Raw genomic sequence first — 12,537 nt, 5'->3', positions numbered from 1 at the left:
AAAGCTCATTGCCTAAACCAGGTGTTGGTTATCTTTGGCTTTTCAGCGCCTTTGGAACAATGAGGCAGATGTATCCACTAGCGTTAAGTGCATATGCTGCACTTAGTGCTAGTTAAGTTTTTTAATTTTTTTGATATGTATTATCAGCGCACCGAATGTGCGCTGTCCCCTGTAATCCCCCCAGCAATTAGCGGCCGGGGCGATGCATTAAGAGCCTTTAAGGCGATAAATTGCCCCGGCTGCTACGCTAGCCCTGCTGCTGGGTTCCAGGCTGCGTTCGAGATCTTGCGCATGCCCAGAGAGTAGGCGGTGAAGAATTATTTATAATGCTCATGCGCTATGTTTTGAGAAATTTCTAAATCTGCGTATGCCACATATACTGGACATCGTTAAATCACATTATACTATATAACAAATCCATTCTGTTCATGGTTCGCCTATTTTTAAAATCCGTGCAATGTTTGTGTGACTTGGTGGTAAGTAATTTCGGCAAGTAATTATGGTTTTCTTTTTGTACTGTTTTGTAGTCACTCTACAAAGACTATAATGGACTTCGTGAACAGCAGTGATAATGTAATTTTTGTGCACAATACAATCCACCTCATTTCTCAAATTACTGACAACATGATAATGGCTTGTGGTGGTATACTACCATTACTTTCTGCAGCAACTTCGGCTACAGTGAGTATGGCATTTTATTGTGCATTTGGCTTTTAATAAATTCTATGCTCTACAAGTTAAACAGTGTGTCTGATTCATGGCGTGTGTGTCCTATTGGTGATTGTATGATTGAATTGCAAGCACTGAGATGCCAACTTTCAGTATATGCAGTTTTAAGTTTCTTATACAGCGCAGCAGGTTATTATGTGCAAAAATGTACATGAGGTAATACCACCTGGAGCCTCTTTAGATGCCACCATCGGTCGCCCTATGGTACGTGCAGATTTACCATCTGAGTATGGTCTCCAAATTGAACGATTGAGCTTTTTAGTACACAAGCACCTGTGACAGTCTCATAACACAGGGGGTATCCCATCTAGACCATACACTATAGTGAGATCTCCCAAAAAAATTTGAACTTGATGAATGTATATCTTCTTTCAACCTCAACTTCTATGTTAGTGTATGTTGCACCCATTGTATGGTCTATCTTCATGCGTCTGTTTAGCCAACTACTAGACCTGGGGTAGCCAACCCTAGTCCTCGAGAGCTACCAACAGTGCATGTTTTGCAGGTATCCTCACAGAATCACAAGTAAGCTAATTAGCTCCATCTTTGGATCTTTTAAAATGTGTCAGTGATTAATGAGTGCAGCTGTGCAGCAGCTAGGTTGTCTGGAAAATGTGAAATGTTGGTAGCTCTCGAGGGCTAGGGTTGGCTACCACTTTACTAGACCATACCCATAAACGTCCCATAACCTTTCTTTATACTGTGTGTTTCGGTTGCACCAGGGCCTTTGTATGTACATTGCACATAGAAGTTTAGGGATTTTCACTCACATGCAGCCACAGACCTTTCCAGGGTGCCCATGCTGAAACCTGTCCACTGCTGGAAATGCTTACAAAGGCATGTGTGCTTAAGAAGTAGACGGTGGAGCTATTTTATCATGTGGACCGCATGGAACATGTGTCGTTTACCTGGGGAAGATATGGCACCAGGAATTTCTAGGGGAAGGCTGCAAGCAGTGTGAAGCTCTGAGCAATGTTCTGCTGGGAAACCTTGTGGCATTCATATGAGTGTTCTGACACGAAGTGCACCCCTTCATGGCAACTGTATTCCAGGTGGCACTGACAATCCTGTTGAGCTTCTGTGGAACGTACTGGCAAAATAAATTTGTCCTGTGGAGCGCAGCTTCTTGGATTTAACCCCTTCCTGACAGAGCCAGTTTTTGCGTTCCTGACAGAGCCCTTTTTTTCAAATCTGACATGTCTCACTTAAGTGGGGATAACTTTTTTTTGCTTTTACTTATCCCAGTGATTTTGAGATTGTTTTTTCGTGACACATTGTACTTCAAATTAGTGGTAAATTTGGGTCGATACAGTCTGTGTTTTTTTGTGAAAAATACCAAAATATCGTGAAAAAATGGAAAATTTAGCGATTTGCAAAATGTTAAATTTTCTGCTTGTGAGACAAATAATCTTACCACTCAAAATAGTGAATAACTAACATAGACCATATGTCTACTTTATGTTGACATCATTATTTCAACTTCCTTTTAATTTTTTGGGACACTAGGAGGCTTACAATATGAATAGCAAATTCTCAAATTTTCAAGAAAATTTCAAACACTGATTTTTTTAGGGACCAGTTCAGTTCTGATGTAACTTTGAGGGACTTGTATGTGAGACACCCCCATAAATGATGCCATTTCAAAAACTGCACCCCTCACAGTATTCAAAACAGCATTTTGGAAGTTTGTTAACCCTTTAGGTGTTTCACAGGAATTAAAACAAAGTGTAGGTGAAATTTCAAAATTTCTTTTTTTTTGCAGATTTGCAATTTTTAATACATTTTTATAAGGAACACAGTACATTTTACTAGAGAAATGTGACTAAAAATTGATTCCCCCAATTCTTTTGTTTTCATAAATATCCTATATGTGGCCCTAGTGTGCACGGTGACCAAACCACAGGCTTCATAATAGAAGGAGCACCTACTTGATTTTGGAGCCTCCTTTTTATGAGATTATTTTTTAGGCACCATGTAGGTTTCAAGGCACCATAAGATGCTAAAAGTTAGGAACCCCCCCACAAGTGACCCCATTTTGCAAACTACACCCCTCAGGGAATTCATCTAGGGGTATAGTGTACATTTCAAACCCCCAGGGGTTTCACCAATTGTGGTACAACTGGGCAGTGAAAATGAAAAATTATTTTTTTTACACAAAAATGCAGTTCTGGCTCCAAATTTGTCATTTTCAGAAGGTATGAAGGAGACAAAGCACCCCAAAATCTGTGCCCCAATTTCTCCCGAGTACGGCAATGCCTCACATGTGACCAAAAAATACCAGTTGGGTGCATGGCAGGACTCAGAAGGGAAGGAGTGATTTTTGGATTTTGCAGCTCAGATTCTGGTGGAATTTTGGTGGGTGCTATGTCGCATTAGCAAGACCCCCCAAGCACCAATACAGTGGAACCCCCCCACAAGTGACCCCATTTTGCAAACTACACCCCTCAGGGAATTCATCTAGGGGTATAGTGTACATTTCAAACCCCCAGGGGTTTCACCAATTTTGATACAAGTGGGCAGTGAAAATGAAAAATTACATTTTTTTACACAAAAATGCAGTTCTGGCTCAAAATTTTTCATTTTCAGAAGGTATGAAGGAGAAAAAGCACCCCAAAATATGTGCCCCAATTTCTCCCGAGTACGGAAATGCCTCACATGTGACCAAAAAATACCAGTTGGGTGCATGGCAGGACTCAGAACGGAAGGAGTGATTTTTGGATTTTGCAGCACAGATTTTGGTGGAATGAATGGTGGGTGCTATATCGCATTAGCAAGACCCCCCAAGCACCAATACAGTGGAACCCCCCCACAAGTCACCCCATTTTGCAAACTACACCCCTCAGGGAATTCATCTAGGGGTATAGTGTACATTTCAAACCCCCAGGGGTTTCACCAATTTTGATACAAGTGGGCAGTGAAAATGAAAAATTACATTTTTTTACACAAAAATGCAGTTCTGGCTCAAAATTTTTCATTTTCAGAAGGTATGAAGGAGAAAAAGCACCCCAAAATATGTGCCCCAATTTCTCCCGAGTACGGAAATGCCTCACATGTGACCAAAAAATACCAGTTGGGTGCATGGCAGGACTCAGAACGGAAGGAGTGATTTTTGGATTTTGCGGCTCAGATTCTGGTGGAATGAATGGTGGGTGCTATGTTGCACCAATACAGTGGAACCCCCCCACAAGTCACCCCATTTTGCAAACTACACCCCTCAGGGAATTAATCTAGGGGTATAGTGTACATTTAAAACCCCCAGGGGTTTCACCAATTTTGATACAAGTGGGCAGTGAAAATGAAAAATTACATTTTTTTACACAAAAATGCAGTTCTGGCTCAAAATTTTTCATTTTCAGAAGGAATGAAGGAGACAAAGCACCCCAAAATCTGTGCCCCAATTTCTCCCGAGTACGGCAATGCCTCATGTGTGACCAAAAAGTGGCAGGACTCAGAAGGGAAGGAGTGATATTTGGATTTTGCAGCACAAATTCTGGTGGAATGATGGTGGGTGCTATGTCGCATTAGCAAGACCCCCAAAGCACCAATACAGTGGAACCCCCCCACAAGTGACCCCATTTTGCAAACTACACCCCTCAGGGAATTCATCTAGGGGTATAGTGTACATTTCAAACCCCCAGGGGTTTCACCAATTTTGATACAAGTGGGCAGTGAAAATGAAAAATTACATTTTTTTACACAAAAATGCAGTTCTGGCTCAAAATTTTTCATTTTCAGAAGGAATGAAGGAGACAAAGCACCCCAAAATCTGTGCCCCAATTTCTCCCGAGTACGGCAATGCCTCATGTGTGACCAAAAAGTGGCAGGACTCAGAAGGGAAGGAGTGATATTTGGATTTTGCAGCACAAATTCTGGTGGAATGATGGTGGGTGCTATGTCGCATTAGCAAGACCCCCAAAGCACCAATACAGTGGAACCTCCCCACAAGTGACCCCATTTTGCAAACTACACCCCTCAGGGAATTCATCTAGGGGTATAGTGTACATTTCAAACCCCCAGGGGTTTCACCAATTTTGATACAAGTGGGCAGTGAACATGAAAAATTACATTTTTTTACACAAAAATGCAGTTCTGGCTCAAAATTTTTCATTTTCACAAGGAATGAAGGAGACAAAGCACCCCAAAATATGTGCCCCAATTTCTCCCGAGTACGGCAATGCCTCACATGTGACCAAAAAATACCAGTTGGGTGCATGGCAGGACTCAGAAGGGAAGGAGTGATTTTTGGATTTTGCGGCTCAGATTCTGGTGGAATGAATGGTGGGTGCTATGTGGCATTAGCAAGACCCCCGAAGCACGGTGAAATTATGAACCTAATATTCCATAGATGTGTGGTATATTTTAAAACACTCCTTTATACATAGGCCGGGTTTGTCGGGGCAAGTGTCACACTGGAAAATAGTTTGCTTTCTTATTCCCTTTTTATAGCAAACTTTGCACCTTTTTTGTGTCCTGCCCTTTTTTCCAGTGGAGGGGATTTCATCAGGAAAATGCTGCCCTGGTACAATACGGGGGCCAGTACTAGAAGTACTGGGGCCCTCTGCCTGCTGGTTCCCAAATATTAGGCCCTTTATGACTTCCTCTTGAAAGTGCATAAATGTCCCCCTCTGGCCGGTAGAACGGAATAGCACGTAAGCGTTATACAGTGCCATCTGGATGATATACACGGCCACCTTCTTGTACCAGATTTTTGTTTTCCGCAGGGCACTGTACGGCTTCAGTACCTGATCTGAAAGATCCACTCCGCCCATGTACCTATTGTAATCCAGGATACAATTAGGTTTTGAGGTGTGGGTACTGGTACCTCGTACAGGGACGGAGGTGGTACTGTCTCCGTGAATTGTTGTCAGTATAAGGACATCCCTCTTGTCCTTATATTTGACCAACAACATATTTTCGGTGCATATTCCCCTGCTTTCACCCCTTCTCATTACTTGGGCAATGTGCGTTTTTGGGAGGCCTCTTTGGTTCTTGCGCACAGTACCGCAAGCTGCTGTACCTCTTGAACCAAGGGCCTTAAACAGGGGGATGCTGGTGTAAAAGTTATCCACATAGAGGTGATAACCTTTATCCAGGAAGGGGTGCACTAAATCCCAGACAATTTTCCCACTAACACCTACGAGGGAGGGGGGGCATTCTGGCGGTTCAATTCTTGAATCCTTCCCTTCATAAACCCTAAACCTGTGGGTGTACCCTGAGGTGCTTTCACACAGTTTGTACATTTTTATGCCATACCTTGCCCTCTTACTGGGAAGGTACTGGCGGAATTTAACCCTTCCTTTAAAATGTATAAGGGACTCGTCGATACAAATAAATTTTTCAGGGATGTACACCTCTTCAAATTTGGCACTGAAATGATCAATGACCGGCCTGACTTTGAATAGCCGGTCAAAGGTGGGATCATCTCTGGGTGGGCACTGTGCATTATCGGTGTAATGTATAAATTTAAGGATCGTCTCAAATCGAGCCCGGGGCATGGCCATACGGTAAAATGGAGTACTGTACAGAACATCTGTACTCCAATATTGCCTAATTTCTGGCTTTTTTACTATGCCCATATGAAACACCAGACCCCAAAACGTCATCATCTCTACTGCATCTACAGGGGTCCACCTAGCAAATGATGACGTGGGGTTTTGAGCAATAAACTGCTGGGCATATAAATTAGTTTGGTCCACCATTAAATTTATAAAATCATCAGAGAAAAATAATTTGAAAAAGTCAATTTCTCTGAGACCTGTGGAATCAAATTGGATTCCTGGCATGGCCAAAAACTCAGGAACCTGGGGCTCAAAATTGTCTGGTGGTGGGGTCCATACGAGATCAATTATTGGGGGGGGGGTCTCAGCTGCTCTACGGGGGCGTCTTTGAGGGGGTCCCTCATCACCAGAGGAGGAAGAGGAGCTTAAGGCGAATCCTTCAAATTCCCCGCTTGCATCACTGGCTGTGTCAGAGTCAGAAGCAAGCAGGGCATATGCCTCCTCCGCTGAATACATTCTCCTGGATGACTGGGAGGACATTTGGGAGGACATTTGGGATGCCATTTTTATTTTTGTGTTACTGGTAGTGAAATGTTTCAACACGTGTATAGTGTAGGGGGGGGTACAAACTTTATTTCAATCCGGGGGGTATGTAGTGTGTAGTGTGTATGTGGTGCAGAAAAAAAAAAATACTTTATACCAATAAAAAAAAAAAAAATGAAGGGGTTAAAAAAAAAAAAAAAGGTCCTGCGCCAAAAATTGAGCACAGATGTTGGTCAGTAACGTCTGTCACTGAACAGCGCTCAAAGGCAACAGGAATTTGATCAAAAAAAAAAATATATAGATCAACCCTGTGCCGAAAAAGATGATCAGTGATGTACGTCACTGATCAGCGCACAGCGGCCACAGGACACCCACAAAATCAGTGTGTGTAAAAAAAAAATTAAAAAAAGACCCCACAGCACACACACAAAAAAAAAGGTGATCAGTGATGCGACACTGATTACCAGTGAGGTGCAGCAGGTGCACAACCTTTGGTGCAACTGACAGGTATATATAAAAAAAAAAAAACCTCTGTACCCCCAAAAAAGTTGCTGATCACCTCAGATATAGTGATCAGCACAAAAGGCGGGGGCAGCAGACAAAAAATTTAGCACTCTCTATCACTCTCTGTCACTATCTCTCTCTATCTCTCTATCTCTCACTATCTATCACTCTATGACACTGCAGCAGCAGCAGCAGTGACAGGTATATCTATATATAAAAAAAAACCTGCGCCCCCAAAAAGTTGCTGATCAGTTAATTTATACTGATCAGCACAAAAGGAGGGGGCAGCAGTCAGTTATATCAAAAATATATAGCACAATCTGTCACTATCTCTCTCTATCTCTCTCTCTCTATCTCTCTCTATCTCTCTATAACTATCACACTGCAGCAGCACAAAATATAGCACTCTGTCACTAGGCCTCTCTATCTATCTATCTCTCTCTCTCTATCTCTCTCTATCTATAACTATATCACACTGCAGCAGCACAAAATATAGCACTCTCTGACACTATCTCTCTCTCTATCTCTCTCTATCTCTCTATAACTATCACACTGCAGCAGCACAAAATATAGCACTCTGTCACTAGGCCTCTCTATCTATCTCTCTCTCTCTATCTCTCTCTCTCTATCTATAACTATATCACACTGCAGCAGCACAAAATATAGCACTCTCTGACACTATCTCTCTCTCTATCTCTCTCTATCTCTCTCTATCTCTCTCTATCTCTCTATCTATCTCTCTCTCTATCTCTCTCTCTATCTAGCTAGTACACTGCAGCAGCACAATTTCACAGGAAGGCACAAGTAGTAACAGGATCCAGGAAGCAGTGATGAAGCAGCGATCAGGTAAGTATGGAGCAAGCTATGGAGCAAGGTTCTGGTCAGTATGGCGGCAGGGAGGTACGGTGACCGCACTGCACGCTATTCCAGACCGGAATGGCGTCTGCAGTGCAGTCACCGTTAGTTTAAATCCCCCTCCTTGGCTGTGATTGGTCTGTCGGTCCGACGGACCAATCACGGCCTTTGGGGGCGGGCGGGGTGCGGTGGGGTGACACCAGTGTCACCCTTACACCCCGCGGTGATTGGTGCTGTACTTTACAGCACCAATCACCTCTGATCCCGTGTCACCGGCGAACGTTATTCGCCGGTGACACAGGAAAACGCTGTAATTGGCTGTTCACACTGAACAGCCAATCACAGCGATCGCCGACGGGGGGGCGGCATCGCAGCCCCCCCTGGGCATGCACGGACATGTCTGCTGTCAGGGACAGCAGACATGTTGAAACTGTCACCGCGTCTATAGACGCGGTGACAGTTAAATGCCATGACGTACATTTACGCCATGTGTCGGGAAGTACTTCCCGACCATGACGTAAATGTACGTCAATTGTCGGGAAGGGGTTAAAGGATCTGCTTTTAACTTTTTGGTGACAGAAATCACAGGGTACTTTTAAGAGGTCTTGTGGAGTCCATGCCTCGGCAGGACAAAGAGCTGTTTTTAGCATCAGGAGGGGGACCTACAAAATATTAGGCATATGGTTTTAACCCTTTGAGTGCCAAATGAATCTGTCAAAACTGGTGTAAAAATAAGATATTTTTTTTATCATAATGACCTGTAATGTTAACCTTTATATAGGAAATAAAACCTTTTTTTACAAAACCATTTTTATTTGAATTTATTTAACAAATGTGAGTGCCGCTGGCATTTTTTACTGGATATTTTGCACATTGATCACAGAGATGTTGGCATTTTTAGTGAATATTTTGTGCACTTCTCAGAGATGTTGGCACTCAAAGGGTTACTGTTATGGCTGACCTGTGTGTGTGTGTATGTATGTCTATATTCATAATTTGACGTGTGATCTGGCCACTGCTCCAAATTAACAAATTAATTTGTATACAGAAGTGATTTGGGATTTGCTCTTATTTCAGCATGAACTGGAAAATATTGAACCCACCCAAGGCTTATCAATAGAGGCATCTGTTACATTCCTGCAGAGAGCCATCGGCCTGGTGGATGTCCTCATTTTTGCAAGTTCTCTAGGCTTTGCTGACATTGAGGCGGAAAAGAACATGTCATCTGGGGGAGTATTGCGTCAGTGTCTTCGATTAGGTGAGTTGGTTTTTCCATTTTTCAGAAAGCTAGAGATTTACATTATTCCCTGAATGTTTACATATTTATATATGGTTTTATTTATATTAAATGGGTAATTGTGTCATTTTTAAACAGACTTGTTTGTATAAAATATTTAATACAATGGGACCATTTCCAAGTGTTTGTACCAGTGTGTACACAGTATTAATCTGCATGAGATCCAGATGAGATTTTGACTATGTATACAATTTAGACTATCTGCATACATTTTAGACTATATAGTGCAGATCTGCACTATGTAGTCTATGCAGCCAAGACTTTCTGCATGAGATCCAGATGAGATTTTGACTATATAGTCAAAATCTCATCTGGATCTCATGCAGATTGTACAAGTGTGTACACACCATAACTGTGCAGGAGGTGATTTGAAACAAAACATTTCAGATATATATTGAACAAAGAACATTGCTATTTTATTATTAAATAGGATTGATGTCTAGATCGACAATGACATGATCGACCACGACTAGTTAGATGCCTAAAATGGCATACACTAAATCGACACTGACAGAAGGTCGACACAAGAAAAAGGTTGACATTACAGTGGACATAGAGGGAGAATCTAGCAGTGTGTAGAGTGCAGTGAGGCGCCATTCCCAAAGCATGGCGAGTGCAGCGATACATTTATACGGTGTCCATGTTGACCTATGTCGACATAGACACCCAAAAAAAGTGGAAGACTCGTGTAGTCCTTTTCACTGTCGACTTTTTGCTTTGTATTGGTGTTCTGTTACTGAATCTATAGATAACACCAATCTTCTATACCATAACCATTAGCTCTCTGGTTCCCAAACTGGCTGCCTCAGGACACTCGCTGAAGTGCATGTGATGGCAAAGCCAGTTGCTTGTGGCTTCCAATCATAAAATATATGGATACTCTGAATTCAGTGCCTGCGGCGAGGGTGGCTTGTTTTCGTTGAGGATCGCCAAAAACAACCCATCCTCACCGTTTAACCCCCGTGCCGGCCACTCGCCCTATTCAATGTTCTGGGGGACTCCTCACTGTCAAATGACGAAGAGGATTCCCTGAACAGAGAAGTTTGCCGCTAATGCAGCTAGCCGGCTGCATTTAGCCACAAGTCACGCCGTTTTGACAGTTGCACTCGCCATTTCCACCTTACTGGCAAAACCCAGCGAGGTGTTAACGGCGAGTGCAGGGGGGGTCAGTTGAATACTGGCCCGCAAGCTGTGATGGCGAGCTATAGTGTTACCAAAGAGCATTAAATATACCCCTAAGAATTTTGTTCCTCATGACCTAACTGAACTGGAGGATGACATTTAAACATAGTTTATTCAAGTTTGCTTTGTTTCTAAATAAGAAACTTTTGATAAGTCCTCGGTCCTCAAGTACCCCCAACAGTGCACCTTTTCCAGGTCTCCACACAGAATCACAAAATAAATAATTAGCTCCACCTGTGGATCTTTTAAAATGTTCCAGTGCATAATAAGTGCACCTGCTGGGTGACCTGGAAAACGGGCACTGTTGGGGGGTACTTGAGGACCGAGGTTGAGAACCACTGCTCTAGGACACCGTAATTCATAACGTTTGGGAACCACTGAATTAGCCCTTTTTAAGAAGATTTCTAAATAGTAGTCTCTCAACATAAATGCAAAATGCATTCTCTAAAACATGATGTAGCTTGCATAAACCAGTCAGTAATACAGTAGCTGATCTGTTCTTTAAAAATAACAACAAAAAGTTATATTTTAATCTTTTTGTACTGAGGAGTCCTCAGCCTCGCCGCTGCACCAAAAAAAAAAAACCTGACCGGAATTTCCTACCATCCATTCAAGAGCAAGCGATTCATTCAGTGCCCTCTTATGTAGCAGCCCTCTTTGGGCCAGCTTCTCCCACAAATGAGACCTGGGAGATATATTAGCTCTTAAGCCTGTTAGTGCGAAATCTGATATTATATATGTAATGTAAGGGATTAGAATTTATGCTGAAACACCCGTGTAATTTTATTCAGAGGTTGTCTCTGTTTTATTGGAGGATGTTTGAAAGCAAAACTGGTAAAATGACTATTAATGAGCCTGTGTTTCCCCTCGTTCCCTTTCAGTCTGTGCAGTAGCTGTTAGGAATTGCCTGGAGTGTCAGCAGCACTTGCAATTAAAATCCACAGGAGAAAATATGAAAAACCAGAAGGCAATTCATGGCCTGGTGAGCACAGCAAAGTCTGCTGCAAAGGTAATGTGTGTGTGCAGAGCATGCTGTAAAACAGTGTTTCTCATTAAGTTCCTAACAAAAAGGACTGTGTACTCAGAGACTTCACTGATCACAGAAGGCTGTAAAACCTCCTGTATAGCAAGCCTGTTCTGCGTGTACTGCTAAGCGAATTGTTTATTCAGTATTATCGGCAGGTGTGCAGATTTGTTTTTAATTTTTATTTACACTGCTGGATTTTATTTCCTTTATAAAGTTTTCATGATGTGAGAATGTTCTTCGTTGCTGCTAAATGATCACTTTGCGTTAGGGATGTGACCGAACTGTATATACACTACAATGATGGGGTTCTGAATAAGGGTAGTATAGGAATATTCTCGGATTTGATTTCTTAATTCGAAGACCTTGGAGTGGCTTCTACTTTTAATCCATGAAAGTAGTTTTGTGTGAATACTGCTCTTTCTCCTGTACAAATGTCTAAAGCGTATGAGTGATAAAACTTTTATATAACCAATTCTGATAAGGTTAGTTTAGGGCATAGTGCTATGTGCGCCTCCCCGCTGCTGCCAGATTAATACCATTAATTAAGATTAATTATAGTCATCATTTTCTTCAGTCTATCTCTTCAAAATTGGAAGGTGGATTTATGTAGCATACCTGATTTATAATGGTGTTTACATCGGGCACAGATGTCTTATGCCTGATAAAGTGCTGAAAAAACGTGATAAAGTGGAACTTTATCACCACTTTATCACTTTACCAGGCTTAATACATCTGCCCCTCAATTTCCATTTGCCAGTTTATCTTTCCTGTATAGAGATCCGTGGCTAAAATCACAGCCAAAATCACCACTGTGCACGCGCTGTAGTGAAATTAGTCTCTTGGGTACTTGGTGGAGACCTACTGCCCAGTGGAGAGGATTGCACATACCTGGAGTCTGCACA

The 12,537-nt window shown here is 42.3% G+C and overlaps 1 protein-coding gene across 2 annotated transcripts in view; it reads left to right on the top strand.

Moving 5' to 3' along the window:
• LRBA (LPS responsive beige-like anchor protein) overlaps window positions 1-12,537 on the top strand; it is a 544,849-nt gene that overhangs the window by 108,557 nt on the left and 423,755 nt on the right. For both annotated transcript variants that reach the window (XM_083171504.1, XM_083171512.1), the window contains exons 24-26: window positions 528-681; window positions 9,207-9,387; window positions 11,490-11,617. In XM_083171504.1, the coding sequence (XP_083027630.1) occupies window positions 528-681; window positions 9,207-9,387; window positions 11,490-11,617 (463 nt within the window). The remainder of the gene's footprint in view (window positions 1-527; window positions 682-9,206; window positions 9,388-11,489; window positions 11,618-12,537) is intronic.

The sequence above is a fragment of the Crinia signifera genome, chromosome 1 (assembly GCF_055691185.1).
Source record: "Crinia signifera chromosome 1, ASM5569118v1, whole genome shotgun sequence".
NCBI classification, from domain to species: domain Eukaryota; kingdom Metazoa; phylum Chordata; class Amphibia; order Anura; family Myobatrachidae; genus Crinia; species Crinia signifera.
Note: the sequence above shows the minus strand (reverse complement) of the source record. Positions and strands in the feature narration are given on the sequence as shown.